Source organism: Typopeltis vanoorti, chromosome 12, assembly GCF_054136105.1.
Source record: "Typopeltis vanoorti isolate ZY-2024b chromosome 12, IOZ_Tvanoo_1.0, whole genome shotgun sequence".
Lineage (NCBI taxonomy): Eukaryota > Metazoa > Arthropoda > Arachnida > Uropygi > Thelyphonidae > Typopeltis > Typopeltis vanoorti.
This window is the reverse complement of record NC_143560.1, coordinates 35688713-35712341: the sequence shown is the minus strand read 5'-3', so window position 1 is coordinate 35712341 and position 23629 is coordinate 35688713. Positions and strand designations below refer to the sequence as shown.

General features: G+C 35.6%; 1 protein-coding gene across 1 annotated transcript in view; it reads left to right on the top strand.

Moving 5' to 3' along the window:
• The window catches only part of LOC150100690 (TBC1 domain family member 1-like), a 342041-nt gene that overhangs the window by 60103 nt on the left and 258309 nt on the right, over positions 1-23629 (top strand). The window contains exon 4 of the mRNA XM_090401806.1: positions 13299-13814. Within this exon, the coding sequence (XP_090257932.1) occupies positions 13299-13814 (516 nt within the window). The remainder of the gene's footprint in view (positions 1-13298; positions 13815-23629) is intronic.

Here is a 23629-nt window from a genome sequence, read left to right as displayed (position 1 = left end):
TTCTTGGAGGATCAAGTGTATATCAGCTATTATAATAGCTATTAACAGGGAACATTACAAGCTGAAATATCAGCTTTATAGCAAATAGCTTGAAATTTGAAGACAGACATTATGAAATTTTGAGATAACACTTAAATCATGCCAAGCAAAAACTTTTTAAAAAAAAAAAAAAAAAAAAACTACCTCAGTTCTTTCAAAACCTTTTCTAGTAATGTATAAAAATAGCCTGATAAAATTTCTTATTATTTACAACTTCCATGAAGTCATAAAACTCATCATGAGAAGTCCACCTTAGACAACACAGTCTATTATATCATTCCTTGAACCCATCCACTTCTTGCACTATCACCACATTCTCAGGCAACTAATTCACTTTTCTTATCCACTGTCCATGCAAAAAAAAAAAAAAACTTCTTACTCTCTTATTATTTACTTCTTCATAAAAATTTTCATGAAGGAAAATTGTAGATAGGAAGTTAGTAATGATGTAATTTTTTCATGTAGTACTGTCATATCCTGTACACTCCTTGAGGGTACATGGCAGGAATTTGATGATGATGATGATGATAAAAATTTTCATGGCTTACACGTGTAAAAAAAATACAGAATTTTATTGAAAAACTCCAATATATTTCATCCAACGTTACATGGACATCATCAGAGAGACAGACCAGTAACTAAAAATGAGTCGTGAAATTGGTTTCCAATAAACTGAAAATTCAACATGACCTGCATGATTTTGAATTATTAAGATATCCAAAAAAAAGGTAGATGATTATTGGATTCACATTGTTGGATTCACATTCTATTGTGAACTTGAGATGGGAGTACAAGGAGTTTATTTTCTCTGGGAACTGAAGTAATTCTTACTCCGATTGAGACCAGACTGCAAATATATCATCAACAAAATGTAACCATGTGCAAGATTGAGAAAATGGAATATCAGGGAGTTGATTTTCTAGATTCTCCATAAAATAGTCAGCTTAAACTGGTTGAGATAGGACTGCCCATTGATCTGTTTCAACTTATTATGCCATGTAAAATAGCCTGCATTGATGGTGAATTTAAATAGGCTTAGAATGTCTTCTGGGAAATTGGATTGCAAAAACTGAACAGCCTTCTACTATTATATTGGCAAATAGGGAGAGTACATCAAATGAAACCATAATCTCATTATGAGAAGCCCAATCTTTAAGTTTTTCTTTAAAGTCAAAGCTGTTTTTAATATCAGAACTAGTGTGATCAGTGAGAGTCTGAAGATGATGAAAAAGATGTTTGGCAAGGTGGTAAGCAGGAGAGCCAATACAGTCAACCCACTAAGTCCAGCAGTGGACTGTTGGACTTAGTGGGTTGCCATCCTTGTGGACTGTAGTGAAACCATAGAGATGAAGCAGACGTGCATGATGATATATTTGCTGTCTGTGTCACGCAGAGTCAGAATTACTTCAGTTCCTGGAGAAAATACACTCCTTGTGCTCCTGTATCAAGTTCACTACTGAACATGAATTCAATGCTGAAAGTTTATTTTTCACTTGGTTAGACTATAATAAATTTAGTTTAATCCTTTATCCAAGTGTGAGCAAACAAAGTTTGCACCTGAAAATATCTTCAGGACTGGGGTAAGGTAGCACAACACCGGACAACTCTTAGCAAAGGTGGAGCAAGCTACTATCACTCCTATCTCAGTATCTCCCATAATGCAAAACACATCTTGTGAAAAAATGCTGAATAAAGATGTTGAATCCAGAGTAATTTAATAAAAAGGTGGCACACCGTTTGGCAACTCCTATAGGTAAAGATGATCTCGCTATTGCTTCTGCTTGGTATCTCCACCTCTGGGCCTGGCTCCCACTGAAGAGACCTCAATAAAGGTCGAAACTAGTCTGGGTAGTGGCCCTTCCCTTAATGCATAACATTATACATATCCGCAAGGAGATGTGTTTTGCATTATGGGAGATACTGAGATAGGAGTGACAGTAGGGATAGTAGCTTGCTCCACCTTTGCTACGAGTTGCCCGGTGTTGCACGACCTTACCCCAGTCCTGAAGATATTTTCAGGCGCAAACTTTGTTTGCTCACACTTGGATAAAGGATTAAACTAAATTTGTTATGAATTCAATAACTAACTACACTTTTTTTTGGATACCTTAATAACTCAAAATCCTACAAGTCATGTTGAATTTTCAGTTAATTGGAAAGAACCTTTACTAGTAAATACATTCACTCATACTCCTACCATCATTCATCACATCTTGATGTATGTATTCTTATGGCAGAGTTCAGCTATAGTTCAATGTTCAATGCCACTCTAGAGCCTCCCTTGACACTCCATGTATTTCCTGCAGGTCGCCGTGGAAACGGCAGAAGCAGAAGTCAATGATGATATGTTTCATAGTCTGTAGAATATGAGTGAGGGCTATTTGCCACCCTGATTCTGTTGATAGTTGTCCATAGCTTTCTCGGAAGGAAGAAGCCAGGCTGGCAGCTACAGGGGTCTTTCACAAGAGAGCCATTTGTTGACAAATGGTTCTGCATGTCGTAAGTTGAAGGTGCTGTACCAGAAAATGCTCGGGTTATGTCCCAAAATGGATACCTTGATTTCAGCCAGTTTCTAGAGGGATTTATAAGGGTTGAGTGAAAAGGCAGTATGGAGTTATTTGTGATTTTCTTTAGTTTTTTTAGTGAAGCCTGCCTTCTTTGTATATTTGGTGGGGCTGTGTTGAAAAGCACTGGTAACCATGGCAGAAGGGTGGATTTTAGGATCCTGCTAATCGTGGGCATGGTTATGCTCAGTTAGGAGTCAAGAATGTTTGTGTGAGCACTTTTTTTTCCCAGACTGGTACTCTGCAAGAGTAAACAAGGGCCAGGCATGAGATCCTAAGTACCTTTGCTCTGCAACTCCAGCTAATTCCACTTAGTCTTGAGATGATGATCTTTCTCATTTTTATTTTGTTTTTTACTTTACAAATATGATTTTTGTAGGTCAAATTTCTATCGAGGTTCACTTCCAGGTATTGCAGATGAGGAGCATGCTTGACTTGGCTGCCACAGAAAATTAGGTTGAGTTGGTGGTTTGCTTCCTTGTTGTTAAGATGGAAAGGTCTGGATGCTGTTTTGATGGGTTTTGCTTTAAGTGCCACTTCTTGAAGTATATTTCTCGAGAGTCTCCAAATTTGTGTTCAAGGCAACCTCCAGGGAATCGAAAGAAGGTGATTGGTGGAGTATCGCCATGTCATCTGCGTATATATATTTACTTGATCTTGTTGAGGGAATGTTTGAGATATAGATGTTAAAAAGAGTTGGAGCCAAAACAGAGCCCCTGGGCAAGCCATTCTGAAGAAATCTGGGTCTGCTTTTCCAATATCATCATCATCATCAAATTCCTGCCATGTACCCTCAAGGGGTATACAGGATATGATAGTACTACATGAAAAATTTACATCATTACTAGCTTCCTATCTACAATTTTCCTCCAAATTGGTCTGTTACTTGTCAAGACTCCAACGTTATCAGATCTTATATCTGTCATCTAAGGAACTTTGTACAGTATCAATCCACCTATATCTTGGTCTTCTTCTAGGTTGTTTTCCTGCCAACCTGGCAGAGAACACTTGTTTTGCTAATCTTTCCTTGAACATTCTGTTTAAGTGACCATACCACCTTAGATTAGCTCTGCTAATGCATTCCTGGATGCTGACAATGCCAAGTTCTTTCCTAATATCCTTGTTTTTAATATGATATTGTCATTGATGCCATCTGTTCACACCTCTGATCTTTCCCAGGATTCTCATATCTGCAGTCTCTAGTCTTTGGTCAAGTGTTTTACTTCTGACCCAGCTCTCGGATCCATAAGTTAAAATTGGTTTGAACACTGTCTTGTATACAGCTAATTTAGTGTTCCGACTAATTTTTCTCTTATTCCATATAAAATTATTCAATTGACTTCCTACCATACCAGCTTTGTTGATTCTATTGTCTATTTCCATATTTAATTTACCATCTTTACTAAAAATCATGCCTAAGTAGGTGAAATGTTTTACTTGTTCCACAGGTTCTCCGTTCACAACACAGTTGACATTTTCAGTGATTCTTCCTATTTTCATTGTCTTTGTCTATTTATTGCTGACCTTCATACCATATCTATTACAACAGTTATTCAATTTAGTCAGGGAATCTTGCAGACTTGTAGCGGATTTATTTAGAAGTATAACTATGTCCTCATAAGGCAAAGAGCTGACATTAACATCTCCAATTTTGATATTATGTTTAATACCACTTTCCTTCATAATGTGATCCATATAGATAATGAATAACAGAGGGGATAATGTACATCCTTGTCTCACACCAGATTTATCATTAAACCATCTTCCTGTACTTCCTTCAATTCTAACTGCTGACTTACAACTCAAATAAAGACTAAGTATTGCTTGATATAATGCCCCATTGACACCATATAACTGTAGCATATTGAATAGCTTCTCTCTTGGCACCTTGTCATATGCCTTCTCCAGATCGACAAAACTTAAATAATGATCTTTGTTATATTCCCATGCTTTCTCAATTATTTGTTGTAAAATGAAGATCTGATCCCTACAGCCTCTATTTGGCCTGAATCCAGCTTGTTCTTCACCAAGCTTTTCTTCCACAATCTTTCTCAACCATTTCTCAAGTATACTTGCATAAATCTTGCCAGGAACACTCAGTAGGGAAATACCTCTGTAATTCTCACATTCAGTTTTATTTCCCTTTTTTTTATATATGGGTACTATGAGAGCTCTACTCCAATCATTGGGAATTCGTCCCTCTGTCCAGGCTTTCTGAACTATGCAGTGCAGCCACTGTAAGACTTTTATAACACCATACTTCAGCATTTCTGGTCGAATATCATCTACTCCTGCTGCCTTTCCACATTTCAAGCCTTTGATGGCTTTTTCTACTTCAAGTATGGATATGTATTCCTGACTGTATGCCTGTTGAGTGTTTTTTTACCACTGTGCTATCACATTTTGTTTCATTTAGCAATTTTTCGAAGTAATTACTCCATATTTCAAGGATATCTTTTTCTCCCATTTTCATGTCACCTTTATCATCTCTAACTCCTTTTATAGCACTCTTTCCTCCATTTCTAAGCTTCTTCAACAACCTCCAGAACATCTTACCACCTTCTTGATATTTATTTTCTATGTTCTTGCCAATGTCCTCCCATGACTTTTGTTTAGCTAATTTTACACAGTGTTTAGCTTTCTTACATTTGTCTCAGTCTCTCAGAGCACAAGCTGACTTATTTGTCAAGAATGTTTGATATGCTTTCTTCTTTTCCTTCACCACCTCTTTAACTTCCTGTGTCCACCATGGAGTTCTGATTTTTCTATCCTTGCAGACTACCTCACCACATGCCTCTCTGGCTGAATCAATCAGTGTTTTCTTCAAGGCTTGCCACTGATTCTCCAAGGTTTGGTTTCATATTCTCAAACTCTTTCATTTTTTCTTCAATAATCTTTGTGTATTTTAGTCTACAGTTCACATGTGAGAGCTGCTCAACTTTTATTCTCTTTAAAACTTTCTTACGTGTTATTCTTTTCAATGTGAAATTCAATTTTATCCTACTCAAGACTAAATAGTGATCACTTCCAATTTCAAATTCTCTGTACACTCTGATGTCTTGCACCAGGGAAAAAACATCACTATCAATAATAACATAGTTAATGAGACTTTTCTTATTCCTTGCCTCTTCTCTCCATGTGAATTTGTGCATATTTTTATGTTGGAACATGGTGTTAGTAATAATCGGTCCATGTCCTGAATAGAAATCCAACAGGTATTTGCCATTATTATTTGTTTTGCTCTTTTCTCCAAATTTTCCCAAAATATTTTTGCTTGTCTGACAATCATTTCCTACTCTGCTATTTAGATCCCCAACAATGACCAACTTTTCCATTTTCATTGTGTCAGTTGCTTTTTCTAAAGCATCAAAAAATTCCTCCACTTCTACCTTAGTAGAACCTTCTGTGGGACCATAGGCACAAATAAGTCTCATTGTCCAGTTCCCCATTTTCATATTTGCCCACATCACTCTACTTGATACTGCTTGCCATTCAAGAAGATTAGCCTCGTATTTAGTGCTGAATACTATGGCTACTCCTTCTTTTCATTGATTGTAATTGCCTGAATATAACATTTTGTATTTATTGCTCAGAAAGATCTCACCAGTTTTTGTCCTTTTTGTTTCAGTCACCCCTATTATGTTGATCTGGTACTTATCTAATTCCTCAGCTAGCTCCATTTCTTTGCCATTTAGGCATCTTATATTGATAGTGCTTTGGTGATATTGAGTTGGGGTGTGTTTCCAGATTTGTTCCAGTAGCTGACTTTTCGCTATTCACCCTGGTTCCCTGGTGAAAACAACAGGGGCCTTGTTTAACCGGGTGACGCCCCAGCCGGCATGAAATTTTATCATGTTGTACCATCATTTTGTTTTTTGGTTTAAGCCAATAAGAATACAATTTGGTCGGCTAAATCCCAAATTGACAGCCCATTGACATTCGTTTAGTATCCAGGTAGATACCAAACAGGGCGCACCACGAGAAGGTGAGGATTGGACATTAGGTCAGAAGCTCTGGTCAGTTCTCCGCATTCCTTTAAAGGCTATGTGAAAGTCTCCTATTAGTTATATAGCTTTGACCCTTAAGCACCCCGCTTTTCCAATATGGACCCAAATTTTTCTGTTTGTGAGCATGGATTCTAGGAAGCATAAGGTTGCTTTGCATTTTATGATGAAACTAAGGTTTGAGCACAAGAGCTCAAAAGCTAATTATATTAATTATTATATAAGGCCAATTATATATGATATTCAATAAGTACTAACTCCTCATTGCTGTACTGAGAAATTAATACTGTCTCGACTTCAGGGTTTATTATTATGATGTGTCACTTCTAAGGAGTCCAAAGACTCATTGAGGGAGGGCACCTACTCTACAACTCTCAGTCTCCACCACTTAATCCACCAACTACAGTGAACTGCCACTACCATCATCACCTACACCAATGCCATCTACTGCCCACCACCACCACTAGTAATTTTTGTCTGTAAATTGCATGTGTTCTCAAGGCCGATTTGTTTGTATGCGGAATGAAAAACCTGACTTTCCGGAAAGAAAAAACCCTGCTAACTCCATATGAGATTGGCTAACTCACTCTCAATTGAAAAAAAAAAAAAAAAAGATTAACCATGAGTATTTTAGCTCTCTTTCTTTTTGATCCTTTGGAAAATATCTTATTATTAGTTGGAAAGCCACATATTTCGTTGTTGATGTTGTAAGGTTCTTGTATTTCATTTTTATTGTCTGCACAAATATGTATTTATATATTCTGATGTCATGTGTCTTTATTATGCCATACACTAAATAAATAAATATTACAGATAAAAAATACTAGTGGTGGTGGGCAGTAGATGGCATTGTTGTAGGTGATGATGGTAGTGGCAGTTCACTGTAGTTGGTGGAGACTGAGAGTTGTGAGTAGGTGCCTCTCCCTCAATGAGTCTTTGGATTCCTTGGAGGTGACACATCATAATAATAAACCCTGAAGTTGAGACAGTATTAATTTCTCAGTACAGCAATGAGGACTTAGTACTTATTGAAATTACGTATCGCAGAATCAAAACTTTTGCTGCACGTATCTAGACTATCATAGTAACATAAAATATGACTTCGAAAAAATGGGCAGCATCCTGGATTTTACCATCAGAGTTGGCCTATTTCTTGGAATTGATAGTAATGCCCATTTGGTTTTATGGTTTAACGAGAACACAAACAATAGAAGTAAAAATCTGGAAGCATTTTTAGCATCAAATTCCCTATACATACTAAACAACGACTGTAATATCCCATCATTTGAAAATACTAGAGGAAGCAGTTTCATTGATCTGACAGTAATAAATGACACTATTTTACCCCTGGTTTCTGAATGGCGATGCAAGGAAGCAGAAAGCTGCTCTGATCATCATCACATCATAGTAAGTTTCATCATCAGTAACAAAAATTTAAACCATACATAAGGCAAACCATTGATTTAACATCAAGTACTTCACCAATCGAGACATGTTTGTAAAAGCATTAAAAAGAGAATTTGCATGCCTAATCTCAGAGCATCACTTTAATGGGATCAATGAACAACAACTCAGCTTATACCTAGCCATCTGGGCATCAACACAAGCCGATAAAGATATCCTTGCATCTACACTTTCATCAAGTCTGAAAAAATCCAGCAACCAAACACTCCGAACAACCAAGAAGCTAAACATGGGTGGAAAAAAAATCAGCACCTTGGTGGAACGATGAACTCAGTCCTAAGAAAATGTGTAAATGCACTCAGATGACTATATCAAAGAACATACAACAACAACAATCAAGGTTTAAGAAAAGTAGAAGACCGAACTACTATAAAGCCAAATATAGCTATCAGTTCAAAATTACAAATGCAAAAACAAAATCATGGAAAAAATTCTGTACTGTTTCAACTGTATCAAATTCCTGGAACTGTATGTATAAATTAGCAGCAAGCAAGAAAAAGGTAACACCAATGTTATCAGCTATTAAGAAAACAGATGGCTTCTACACTAAAAACTTAGCAGAAGCTGCAGCTATTATGATAAACAAGTTTGTTCCTGATGATGACAAATAATGATGAAGAAATACACAAAACTTACAGACAAAGAATGGAAATGAACATAGATGCTCCTAACAACTATTTATTTACAACTAATGAAATTGAGTCAATATTAAGATCAATGGATCCAAGAAAAACTCCTCGAGAGGACGAAATAACCAGCGATATACTCCGAAGAGCATTTATCGAATTCCCTGAGTTCATAATAACAGCAGTATTCAATGAATGCCTGAAAAGAGGGCGATTTCTTTATTATGGAAATGCTCTATAATTATACCCATAATCAAACCAGGAAAAGAAACATCTAATGAATTAGCAAATACTGGCCAATCAGTCTCATAAATGTTGCTGGTAAGGTACTACAAAAACTTCTGATAAACTGAATAAAGCACTTTGTCTACTCAAGAGACTTATTAAGCAGCAATCAATATGCATTTAGACCTCAAACAAGCAGAGTAGATGCAATTATGGAGATTAAAGAGTTCACAGAAGACAATCTACAGCAAAAAAAAATTTACTACTGATCTCACTTGATGTTCAAGGAGCCTTCGATGCTTCGTGATGGCCATTCATAATTAATCAATTAAGAGATTTCACATGTACAAAAACCTACTCTACTTTACAAAAAATTATTTTAAGAGCAACCATGACATTAAAAACCACAGCTGAAACGAAATAATTCAAACGAGGCTGTCCACAAGGTTCCTGCTGTGGACCAGGTTTTTGGAACATCCAGTACAACTTGCTATTAAGACTTCCTTTCACTACTGAAACAAAAGTCATAGCTTTCACTGATGATGCAATGATAATGATAACGCGACAGCTTAGAGCTAAAAGTAATGGCCAACGAAGAACTCTTTAAAATTTCAGAGTGGGCACATGAGAAGAAAGTTACTTTCAATAGTACCAAGTCTAAAGTGCTCCACATCTCATGTAAAAAATCAAAACAACCTGTAACAGTTATATATTTGGTTTAATCATTTATCCAAGTGTAAGCAAACAAAGTTTGTGCCTGAAGTATTTTCAGGACTGGGGCAACTCGTGGTAAAGGTGGGATAAGTTCTGATCACTTGCCTTAGTATCCCATAATGCAAAGCACATCTCCTTGCGGACATGTATACTGTTATGCATTAAGGGAAGGATCACTACCCAGATCGGTTTCAACCTTTATTGAGGTCTCGTCAGTGGGAGCCAGACCCAGAGGCAGAAGTCATATCACCATATACCAGTTGCCATCTTTTTTTGGCAACTGGTATATGGTGATATGACTAATGCATTACTTCCACTTTAGTATCACCACCTCTGAGTCTGGCTCCCACTGACGAGACCTCAATAAAGGTCGAAACTGGTCTGGGTAGTGACCCTTCCCTTAATGCATAGCAGTATACATGTCTGCAAGGAGATGTGCTTTGCATTATGGGATACTAAGGCAAGTGATCAGAACTCATTCCACCTTTACCACGAATTGCCCTAGTCCTGAAAATACTTCAGGCGCAAACTTTGTTTGCTTACACTTGGATAAAGGATTAAACCAAATATATAATTGGTAGCATAACCAAGTGAAAAAACTTCCATCAACCTGTAACAGTCTTCTTAAATAGGGACGTTCTTGAGGTAGCCAGTGAGCTAAAATACCTATTACTATTATATTATTACATGACACCTCCAGGGAGTCCAAGGACTCATAGCAGGAGGGCACTCTTCTCTACTTCACTAAATACATGTCATTCTCTCCACTACCACTTAATTCTCCTACTACAACACTACTACCAACAACTCCATCTACCACTCATCACCAACAACAACAGTATTTTTTGTCTGTAAATTGTGTGTTCTGAAGGCTGATTTCTCTGTATGAGTGATGAAAAACCCCACTTTCTGGGAGAAAGAACCCTGCTACTTCTGTATGAGATTGGCTAACTCACCTTCAGTTGAAAAAGCCAATATAGGGATTCCCTTTGTCATGATGAGAATCGAACCCAGGTATTTTCTAATCAAAAAGCACAATACCTAGGCATAACAGTAGGTGAAAAATTTACCTTCAACAAGCACATCTCATATGTTGCGAAAAAAGCTTACAAATAATAAACCTTCTAGCTAAGTCTACAAGGATAAAGTAGGGATTCGGTCAACAAGTGCTGAAAACAATATGTACCAGAGCAGGGTCGTCGCCAGATTAGATCACACCCTGAGGCAAACAATTAAATATCGCCCCTGATGGATTATAAGACAAAAATATAAGAAAATCTCTAATTGCTATTTCATTTTTATTACAAGAGAAACATTAATGCAAAACGATTACATAATAATATTAATTAGATGTTTGCCCCATGAGGATATCGCACAATAAAACTGTTTTTAAGCTCTTCTACATTTAAATTATAAGCTATATCCGCCTGTATCGATATAGTTACTAGATTAGTTACCAACCAATCTTTCTTGGGTCATCGCTGTTCACAAATAATTTTAATCAGTTTAAGTTTGGAAAAATTTCTTTCTGAACTTGCTACGCTAATAGGAATTGTTAACTGATTTTAATTGTTAACAATATCCTTAGGGTGGTGGTTACGTTGGGATAAATTTCTACGAGATTTTGGTTATATATATATATATATATATATGATAAAATTTGGTGAGGACCACTTTTGTCTTGTGTTATTTTTGAGAGAATTTTTAATTCTTCAAATAAATCTATTGCATCTACATCAGATGTAAAATATCTTGTTGCTGTATGGAGCACCCTTATTAAGTGGGTGCCATGAGGCAGGCTGCTTCTATGCTACACCCTGTTGATGGTACTGTACCAGAGCTATACTACCATTGATATCTTATGCTTCACCTATCTGGAAACATGCACTAAAATCAAAGAAAAATCAACAAAATCTAAACCGAGTTCAGTGCCTTATAGCCATATGAATAATTAAAGGATACAGGACAATATCTTTTGAGGCAGCTTGCACTATTTCGGGTCAAGACCAATCTGCCTGAAAATGCAAGAATTCTCTCTTATATATTAAATCACTTCCAAAAGATATAACGGAAATTTCAACATTGTTCCAAATTGCTACAAACATCTACTTCACTACAGTAGGTGACCTCACCCAGCAAAGAAAACATATATTAAAGAGAAGGAATGTTCTGAAAGCAACAATTTCCATATATACACTGATGGAAGCAAAATCAAAGAGAACATCAGTTGTTCTTTCATTGCATATTACAGAAGTCCATTAAACAAGAACACTTTAGATTCTAGATTGCATCCCCTCTGTTCCAACAACCAAGCAAATGACTTGCTATAATTTGTTCACGTACATATCTCTGGGAATTAGAGCTTAACACCTCTCATCAAAAAACAGCAACAATTTACAGTGGCAGTAGAAGCACCATAGGCAGCATGATAAACCAGAACAACCATATAGAATTAAAAGAAGAGAAAAGAAATTTGGTGTGGAATCCCACTCTAGAGGGATGGGAAATCAAGTTCTGCTGGGTGAAAGTGCATACTGGGGTAGCAAGAAACAAGAGAGCAGATCAGCTGGCTAAAGAAGTGGCTATAAACGAATGGTTAGAAACAGGTTACCAAAAGTACTCGAAATCTGCTATAAAAACACTTGCAGAAGAAATAAGCCTAAACTTGTGGGAAGAAGAATGGATAACATCAAAAAATGGATCAACAACAAAATAATTCTTGCCAAGTATCAGAAGTAGACTCTGGCTGAAAAAAACACAGGTTTAACCACGCTACTAACGGGATATGGAAAATTAAGACACTACCTACACAGATTCCATATCCTGGAATCCTCATCATGCATTTGTTTCCTGCACATTCAACAGACTGTCAATCACATACTTGATGACTGTCAGCTACTGGACTCCATCTGGATGTCCCACAAGATACTGGTTGATCCTGAGGGGGGGGGGGGGGAATGTGTCGTGAAATCAAATTTCTGTGTCACTAAGAAACTGTAGGTGATAGAAAAATTCAGTTTTGATTTTTGTAATGAATATGAAAATATTTATAGATCACAGTGGTATTTTTTTAAAGACAACTTTTGTGAGACATATTGAGTTCTTCTTCTTCAGGTTTCTTAGTTGGTCTCATGCTGATAACCTTCCAAGCATCCTTGGATTTCCTAACCATTATTCTAGGATAGGGTGGTTAGTCATGTGCTTAGTATCTTAGTTATGTATATTGCATCCGTTCTCCTGGCCAGTTTGCCTGTTCTGCAGGACTATAAATCCAAATTTCCAGGAGAAAGAAACACTGCCATCTCCATATGAATGGTCTGACTCGTCTTCAATAGAAAAGCTTTGATAAAGGTTCTTCGCAGCCTAGACAGGATTCAGACTCAGGGCTTTCCAACTGAAAGGCATTATCAAAACTGACAGAGCTGTGGAAGCTCATGAGAAATATTATTAATGAAGATATTATGGACAGTGCTTTCTGTAATTTAATCAGTTACAAAAAAATAACTTTGCTAAAAAAAGTATAAAGATTTGACAACTCAAAATCAGTATATCAGTTACTTGTGACACAGATATCTGCTTTATGTATCTTGCTAACTGTATTTATTTAATCTAATAAGGTAATATTTTGATTGAAATGTTTGATAAACAATTATCTTTTTCAGAATGGCAGCACTATTAGATCTGAACAAGTGCATATAACCACTGAAATGTGTTCAAAAGACAACAGCGAACTAAATAAATTTGAAAATACTTCTGGTGCAAACACAAGTACACCTGAAAGTAGGTCTGATTCGTTTTCTCAGAAATCACTGCTCTCACCTCCAGCACACTCTCTTATTACCCACACTCAAAGCCTGGATGCCCCTGCAAGAGCTATGATTGTTCAGGATCTTCAAGATTATGCAAATAGTAATCACAAGATACATCAAAATTTTGATGAACTGATTCTTGTGCGACAGACTTCACTACCACTTTACCAGTCCAAGACAGGCTCTCAGAGGTCCCTTAATCTTTGTGATTATCAGGTGGATGCTATTTCTTCTCCAGATAGTCCCCAACACTATTATAATAGGACTATGCTTTTTCTCATTGGACGCACAGAAATATGTTTCATTAGTACAGACAAGAAGCAAGTTCTGTTAAGTAAAGTTTTTAGTGATATATCCCATTGTTCCCAGGTAAGTTTCATTTCCTTGTCATAAATAAATGCATAAATGAAGTATTTTATGTAAAATATTTAGTATTTTATATTACTTTTGAGCATTTTGAGTCATTATAACTATAAATTGGTAAAAGAATAGCAGATAAAACATGTGTGATGCATTTGAATTTTTGTAATATGGAGATATAATGAACATTTTCAAGTACTGATTACTAATTTAGGTTTATGAAACTACTTACCTTTATTATAAGCTTTTAAACAACTAATGAACTACTATTCTTTTTTTATTATCAGACTTCCAAGAAGTTAGTAAACTCATTGTGGATATTCTCACTCATGCAATAGTATATCTATCATATTATATCTTAAACTCTTCACACTCCTGTACTCTTTGAATAATCCCTTCATTATTAATCTGGTACCTCCCTCCCCCCTCTCCACCAGCTTAAAACAGCTTATCCACCAAACTCATTTACATTCTCTCAACTTCTCCTCATAATCAACATTCCTGAATCCAGATTTTTCCTTAGTTGCTCATCTCTGGACCACCTTAGTGTTTCCTTATCGTTCCAATAATACAGCATGTGCACGTGCACACGCACACACACACAGTATTATTGGTACAGCACTCTAGTTCTGATGTGTTGCTGTGAAGACTACACAGAATATTGATACTATGATAGTGAGAGGATGTTGATAAGTACAGATAAGATAGACTGTACAGATGTACAACGCCTTGATCTGGATATCATGATGATAAGGAAACACTAAGGTGGTCCAGAGATGAGCAACTAAGGAAAAATCTGGATTCAGGAATGTTGGTTATGAGGAGAAGTTGAGAGAATGTAAATGAGTTTGGTGGATAAGCTGTTTTAAGCTGGTGGAGAGGGGGGGGAGGGAGGTACCAGATTAATAATGAAGGGATTATTAATCTTAAACAAACATGACCACTGCAGTTGAGTGCAAGATTTTGGACTTTGGAGTTCAGAAGTGTAATATTTGTTCTTTTAAGTAGTGTAAGCTAAGGCAATTCGATGCTGAGGATTGTATTTTCATAAGCTCTCCTGTCAAAATTACAAAAAGGCTTTGAAATAATGCTGGATCTTTAATATCCACTATTTTTATAAAATTCTATAATTTTTTACATGTGTAAGCCATGAAATTGTTTATAAATATCTCTAATATACATGCTCCATTGAAATTATTTATCTTGAAGATATATTCCATGGTGTCATCTTCCTTAGAGATATAATGTTCACAACTCTAACTGGCTTTCCTTTTCCACTCTAGCAAGTAATAATGTTAAACATTTGCTGGCACCAATAACCTTGCACAAATCGTTTGTGTGCCTGCCACATAACTGTAACCATTTTCCAAACTCTAGATCTCTTTCTGATTAGTCACTCACCTATCTAAGAATACTATGGATCTTGTTTGTTCTCTAGGTAATTCAGACAACAGTCTTGATATCTTATCCATGAAAGACCCTTTACAGCCATCATATGCTGTCTGGCATTACACCAAGTGGAATGATTTTCATAATTTCTCTCTCATTTCCTTGGTTAGATTATTGTTTTCACTTTTCTTATCCATACATTTGCATTAAACATATCATTGAAGCAGTATGGAAAAATTGCTTTCCCATTCACTTGAAATTGTCATCCTTTATATCACTAGTGGTTGCCTCTGTGATCTGTTTTAGGGCTGTTGCTGTTTAACCCGTATGTTAATGATATTGAGAAAGGTTTTGAATAGAGATATTGTTGTTCACAGATGATGCAAAGTTAGGGAGAACTATAAGGAATAGAGCAAATGTTGTAGTTTCACAAGAGGACTTGAATAGACTGAGTGAATGGACATGGGAGTGGGGATGTCAGTTCAATGCTGTGAAATGTAAGGGTTTAAAATTTGGAAAACAAAGATGGGATGTAGAATTTACTTGTGGTGAGGATATATTATTGGAGGTGGAGGAAATAATAAATCTTGGGGTGATGGTGGATAAAGATCTAAAATTTAGAGGACATATTGCCAAAATTGTGAGGACAGCACAACGAATTCTGGAAATGATGCAGAGGACACTGATTTGTAGAAGTACATTGAATAAGGCCTTGATTAGGCCACATATGGACTACTGCACAAATTGGCAATTGATTATTGAATATTCCTCGTAGTTTCTGATCTCTGGAATTTTGGATATGAAAACAGGTTGAGAAGATACAATTTACAGAGTCTAGTGGTTAAGAGGAAGGCTGTTCTCATAGAGACATATAAGTTGGTAAGGGTTTCTTATTGATTAACAGTAAAGAGGTTTTCCACAAAATGGTGTGGAGAACAAGAGGTTATCTCTGGAAGTTGAATAAGGAAGGTATGAGCAAAAGAGTGAGAAGATTTTTTTGCTCACACTGAGAAGAATTCACAGTAATCATTCATTACTGAGAGTAATGAATGATTACAATGCATTGCCTGAGACTGTGATGTTTGCAGAGAATGTGTTTAATGCATGGTATGATGAGCTGTGTATATGACAGACGGGCCTCCCGTGATGAGTTTGACTCTGCAGAAGTCTGAGAATAATAATAATAATCTATGCTATGGCTCTCCAAGATGTGCACTAAGGCTGTATAAGAGAACTGAGCATGGTTGGTTGATTGGTAGAGCCTCTACTACTAATGGCTCATGCAAAAAGTTAAGCAAGTTTGAGTGTGGTTAGTAGTTGGAAGGGATCAATCATTAGATGTTGTTGGCACACTCTCCCTCGATGAGTCTTTGGATTCCCTGGAGGTGTCACAATAATAATAATATTATTATTATAATTGGCTTCTTTCATTAAAATCTCCATCTTCCTTTTCTGTTTATATTAAAGCCAAAAAGACTAATTATCAACAAACACATCCAAAACTGATTTTGAAAGAGGTAAAAGCAGGGAGGGGGAGAGCTCATTATGTTCAAATGGAAATCATTTTTTCTCGTCTCACAAACACTATTGATTGTAACTTTTGTTCAATCTTACTTGCACTTCTTTTGCATTTGAATGGTTCTTTTGCATTGTTACCCACATAAACACCAAGCAAGTGAACCATTCAAGTGCAAAAGAGGTTCAGAGCCTTAAAATTTGCAACACTGAAATGGTTGTCCTGCTTATATGTTTACAGAGCCACTATATTCAAATTTTAGCCTCTGCATCTGCTTCACAAATCATAGTTCTCACTCTCCATAACTTTATATAATCTCTAAACAGCTATAGATTCCTCATTTAAACTTCTCCCATCATTAACTTATAATTTAAATGATAAACACTCTAAAACAGATCTCATGCAACACACTAATGCTGATTTTCCTCTTCTTACTCTTTCGTACATCCGCTGATTCTTATCTGCAGTCAGTCTCCTATCTAACTCACTAATGTGTTATTAACTCTATCTGTTCCATTTTAAATGCCATTTTGTGTTTATCTAAGACTTCTTCTTCTTCTACAGTTCTTAATGGACCCTATCCAAATTATCCTTGGAGTTTGTAACCATGATTTCAGGATAAGGTGATTAGCCTATATCTATGAGATATTTGCTATGTAAATTGTGTGTGTTATCCTGACTGATTTGCCTGTTTTCAGTATAAAAAACCTGAGTTTCCAGGAAGAAAACCTTACTACCTCCATATGAGACTGGCTAACTCACCTTCACTTGAAAAGCCCCGATAAAGGTTCTTTACATCCTAGATGGGATTTAGGACCAGGTCTTTCCAGCTGAAAAGCATCGTTGAAAACTGACTGAAGCTATGAAAGCTCTCATCTAAGATTTTTTTACAAAATCTAAATATGCTACTGAACATACATATCACAATCCAATACACACAATACTTCCACAATCCAATATGTACATCACTCTATTGTAATTCTTATGTATATTGCTAAAACACCTAAAACAAGTTTTCTTTAACAAACTTATGCTGACTCTCATAGAGAATCCTGCTGTATCGACCCAGCTTGGATCCTAGTTCCCACCAACATCTTTAACATCTGTCCACTTCATGAAGTGGAATAATTTTAGCCTTAGCATATTCATTTAACAAAAGTCTCTCAATAAAGAAGAGGATAAAATTATTCTACTGTACAATGGAGATGCCAAGAATGAGACTTTACTCACTCAAGCTCTAAATGGTACTACACTTACAATGATCAAGTTTCATGAATTGCTCATTAACTACTCAGCTATATCCTTGATATTGACCAGAATAATATTACTTTTTTTTTCTTTTTTTTTTTTTTCACTGATGCACTGCTTGTACTGTACTTTCACTTTTCTTACTAAGTGAGTCAACTTCCTAGTGCACTCTTTATATATCTTGTGCAATTGTTTCTGAAATCCCACATTATATTTCCTCTATTATGCCTTCATTTTCTGCTTCTTCTTTCAGATTACCTCAGTCTTGCCATTCATCCATTTACACCTGTCCAATTTAACTTTATTTTCAATCAATTCTCAATGCTTCAGTTATACAGATTGTAATTCTTATGGCTAAGAAAACACTGATGTTGGATCTGTAAAAACCATAATTATTTTTTCTTGTATCAGTTATTTCTAATCATTTTGGATGCAAATGGTGTAAAGATCACCAATAGAAATATCCTTTTGTTTGTAATATCAAGGAACTTTTTTTCATACTGAAATGTAATAATTTGTGAACACTTCTTTTTGTTTATTTCTAAAGAAAATTAAGTCTTCTGGAGTATGTTGCATTGCATGTCTGAGAGGAAGTGTGCCTTGAATTATGGGATGCTGAGGCAATTGATGAGAGGTCAGTGGCCACTGTATACAAGTAGCTTAGTTGTGAAGATACTTCACACACAAATTTTGTTTGCTTACACTTGGGTAAAGAATTAAAGAAGAATATAATTTCATGACAAGTATAATTTATTGTTTGTGTATGACTTCCCTTTGAGCAGTGGTGTAGCTAGAGCTTTTGTTGCCTGGGGTGGTCCCCAAGTTTGCCGCCCCTCTTAATACACCAAAAATAGTACAAAAAGTCAAAATGACATATAGGGAAATAAATTAAAACACTATGTTTATTTTTTAAGTAAAACTTTAATTTCAACATTCTAAAATGTTATTTTTCTTGCTTTTCTGTTAGCAAAACCGTCAATGACATTGGCAAAGTTTATTTCATAATAATGTAGGTAATTTGTAATCTATTTTATTTAGAAAAACTCTTCTCACAACTAGCAACACTTACAGCAATTGTGAGGAAAATTTGCAGTAGTATTACAATATTTGGAAATGAGTTTTCGAGATTGTATTTTAGAATTAACTGCAAAAGTTCAAAAAGGTTCAAAGTGTCACCCAGGGTGGACCACCCCCCCTCTGCCTCTCCCTAGCTACACCTCTGCCTTTGAGATAAGCAAAGAACTGAGTAAACTGTTCAAATGTAATCAGTAACTTTTGTATGCCAGTTTCAAATTTCATTACTGCACTGAAAAAGCAGTTCTCCCACCTTGTCATAGGCATTTTCATATTGAATTTCTTGCCATTGCTCATATGTTAATAATGAACACCTCTCTACCAACACATACATAACTATTATATTAAAAATTATTAAAAAAATGGAGGGATTAGACTATAATTGGGGGCATCTAATTGCAACATTTCTCCTCCCCACACACATAGTGTGGTCCCCATTAGTAGTAACTGCTTTCACTTACTGATTATTACTATGAAAGGACTGTGCATTGTCATTATTGTGCAGAAAATGCCCTATAGCAATAAATGCTGTTTTAAAGAAAATCGATTGTTCAAAATTAATTAGCCAAATTTTCAGTGTGGTTTGGATTGTTAAATATAATATGAAATAACTCTATTATAATATGTGTTGAAATGTTCAGTTTTTAAAGAAAGAAAAAACAGAAAGAGCCTCATGATGCTACATCTTGCTGATTCTAACAATTAAAAAAAAAAAAACAAATAAAATCATTTCTATTTATGTATTCCAACTGATGCTTGAACTAAGAAATTTATTTAAAGAAGTTTTAAAAATGATGACATGGTAGTAGGTTACAAATTTTACACAACCTTGGCATGAATTTTCTTGGTATTGCACATTTTAATGATGCTTGATTATGGTTTCATCAAGTTAAAAGTATGCTGATCTGACAGCATACTTTTAACTTGATGGTTCTTCTCAGAGGCCAAGTAGAAATGCAGACTACCTTTAATAGCTCACATTAAAAGCTATGTGGCATGTAAGTGTTTCATTGATTGGAAATCAGTATTGTGTTCTGCAAGCTGTTCCTCTGCTTACTTTGCCTGCTTAATAATAAATGAACATTTTACCAATCTCTTTGTTTAATTATCAAGACACATAGCCCTTCAAAGCTCTTTAAAATTTACACTTTTGATTTCTAATTGAAGGACTACTTATTGGAGACCTGAAGTGGCTTGGAAAAAAAGTTCCATGTTTGTTTCTCTAGAGCAGGATTTCCAAACTGTAAAAATCAAAATAAATAAATAAAATTTAAAAAAAAATTCTTAGACTTCCCACAGTACTGTACTGTACTGTACTGTACTATGGGTTTACAACTTTTCATTGGTGGGAATCACCAAAAAATAAAAAAAAAAAATGGTGCACTTACAATATATATAAATTTTAATATGAGGTATTGTGAATATTCTTGAACTTCTAACCTTTAAGGAGAGTTAAGCTCGAAATATCTATCAAGTCAGTGAAGCCCATACTGAAAAGCACTGATAAAAGAGGATGTACAGACTTTCATAGATTGTGCTTTTTAATTAGTGTGGTATGCACAGATCATATAGTCCATAACAATGTGCTATCAGTTTTCATACTCTTGGTGAATAATGGATATTTCATACTTTCAGATGTTCATGTAAGTGTGAATGGGTGTGCAGTTATTTTAGTTTGTGTGTGTGTATTTCTGCATTGTAAATATATTATTATTATTACGTGACACCTCCAAGGAGTCCAAAGACTCATCTAGAGAGGGACCTACTCTACAACTCTCCAACTTCACCATTCAATTCACCAACTACAGTGAACTACAAATACCATCATCTCTACCGGCACTGTCTACTGCCCATCACTACCACCACTAGTATTTTCACGGAAAATCTCAATGTCCATGGTGGGATTTGAACCCGTAGCCTTTTGGCTGGAGAATGGATATGCTAACCACTTGGCCAACCAGGGGCCAACTTATGGTGAATTAAAAGATAATTATAATGGAACCTTGGTCCATTCCTCCCTTTAATGATGTGGATATGTTGGTCCTGTGCCCACCTGATGTTCTGACTCTTCCCAGAAACACTTTGCAGAGTTTGGGTTCAGATTGGGAGTTTGTGGGTTAGTCTAATCTTTCTATTTCCCAAAACCTTGTAACCATAGCCCTTACAATATGTCATGATGCAGTACCATAGTGATGCTCATTGAGTTTGTTTCCAGAGAATCAGAGAAGACTAGACAATGCAAAATTATCTAGAATGCCAGTTTAACATTTGGTTAGGATTGGAATAGTTGGAATTAAATAAATATAATGCACAGCAGTGGAGTATGCCTTATAGGAAGCTTTTGAAGTGGTATTCATTGAACCAAATACCAAGAAGAATGACTGCCTCAAACACTGGCGCACTCAGGATTTAATCTTGGAGGGGGCCGAGTACCCATGATTTAATCTTGGGGGGAGGGGGCGAGTTGAATAAACGATTTGAGAGTGCACACTATGCATTGCATATGACCTATGACTGAGCATCTGCAGTGATCGCTAATACATGATAACGTGATCTTCTCTGGCTCAGCTCAGGCAAACGAAGTAGCACCCGAGCACTACTTCGTTTGCCTTGCGTTCACAACGGCCGTGATTCCCGAGAGCCAGAGGGTATTCCCACCTTATGTGACCGCTAATTCATAAGTAGTATAGAAATAGAAGACAGGACACAACATAAATAAAAAAATAAAAAAAAAGAATTTTAAAAAGAATGTTTGAGGCCATTGGCACACCCTCCCTGGGTGTGCCAATGGCCTCAAACATTCTTGGCATGTTCATGCTGGGCACTGTTGTATTCATTTGGTACTTGCCCATGGGACAGGATGCAACAAATTGTCTTGTACTTTCAGTTGCCATCTCTCAGGCACAGAACAGTAATCATTATTTGTAGGACTTGACAAATTATGCAGAATCCTACTTGGCATACAAAAATTGTATTTGTCCAAGACGACCATTTTTAATGATATATCTCAATAAGTCAATACAAGTTCCATAAACGGATTGATGGTACTGCACATGTATTGTCTTTTAAAATTAAAAAAATTTTGTTTAGAAAGTTATTTTTTATTAAGTACAAAATAGTCTGCAGCTACTCACCATCTGACAAAATTTACTTGCCACATGTCCATGGGCTAGTGTATTTGTCAAGCCCTGATTATGTCTGCTTTCTATAGAAATGACAATTATGTTAGAAGGAAAAAGGCATTTTGCTTTCTGGTTATATAATTCACTGATAATTAAGAGAGATTCTGTAATTGTCTGTTTATAAATTTCTAAAGGTAGGTAATTATATTTAATTCTACATTAATCAGATGTGAACTACTTGTATATTACCAACACATCTGAGGAAAGAATAGGTGTGAATGTAAATAGATTTGTTACATTCAGATAAATATCCAATAATTTATAGTTGTTTGTAGTATTTTCTTTTGATGTTTTTGTAGATAACATGTGCAGTAGTATAACCATAAAATAGAAATATCACTAGATATTTAAATCTTCCTGCACCAAGTAAAGTATGTATAAAAATCATACTTCATTTGGTGCTTTGCTTTATTCCATGCATAATATTTTTAAAGGGAAATGTTATACATAAACTTGAAATAAGAAAACATTACTTTTGATATATTTTCTATACCACGAAGACAGTTCACAGATATTAGTTTTGCACAAAAATTCTACTGAAAAACTTGAAATTGGCATGTCATATATATTCCCAAATGTGTAAAAATGTGTCTATCTACCTGAAGTGAAAGCAATCGTGTTACAAGGGCAATTGAGCTATAGCCAGATGTGCAGCAAACATAACCTAGCACAAATGTGTTCACAAGTCAGTTTCTCATGATCACACTCACCAACTGTGAGTGTGATCGTGTGGCAGTATTGATATCTCATTTATAAACTCTTTATACAGGTATCCCTTGATTAATGTGATTAATTAATCCCTCGATGTTACCACGTATATCAAAATTGCGTTAATCAAATATAATAATCAATGGTAAAAATTACAATTCATCCATGATCGATTACTGTATTAATAATTCATTTTATATGGTACTCTTTTAGGCAAGATAAAAAATGAATGCAAAGTAAATGTTTAATAAATGCTTGTACCTGCATTAGTTACTGCATTTTTTTTATCAAAAAAAGTTATCAAGAGTCGTTTGAACAGTTTGAGCTTTTTTTTCTTATAAGCATAAATTCTACGATAACAAGCAAAATGACTCTCCAGAACTCGTCAAACAAGCATTCTTCAATTAACATTTGGTTCCATATCAATTACTTGTTGCTTAAAACCATGCTACCGGCCAAGACGTCAAATAGATGTCAAGATTATCATGGATGCAAAGTGCATATTAAAATTGTAATACCATTTATATTACATTGAAATATATGATGGATCAAAGTATTTGATTCATAATGACCGGTAAGGTGGTTAAGTGATTCTAAACTGCGAAATATTCCATCCAGTTCTTTGATTGTTATCTCCTTTGAAACCTTCACATTCTGTTTCTTCATTGTCTTTACATGCGTGTTGTTGTTCAGTTTCAAGAAGATCA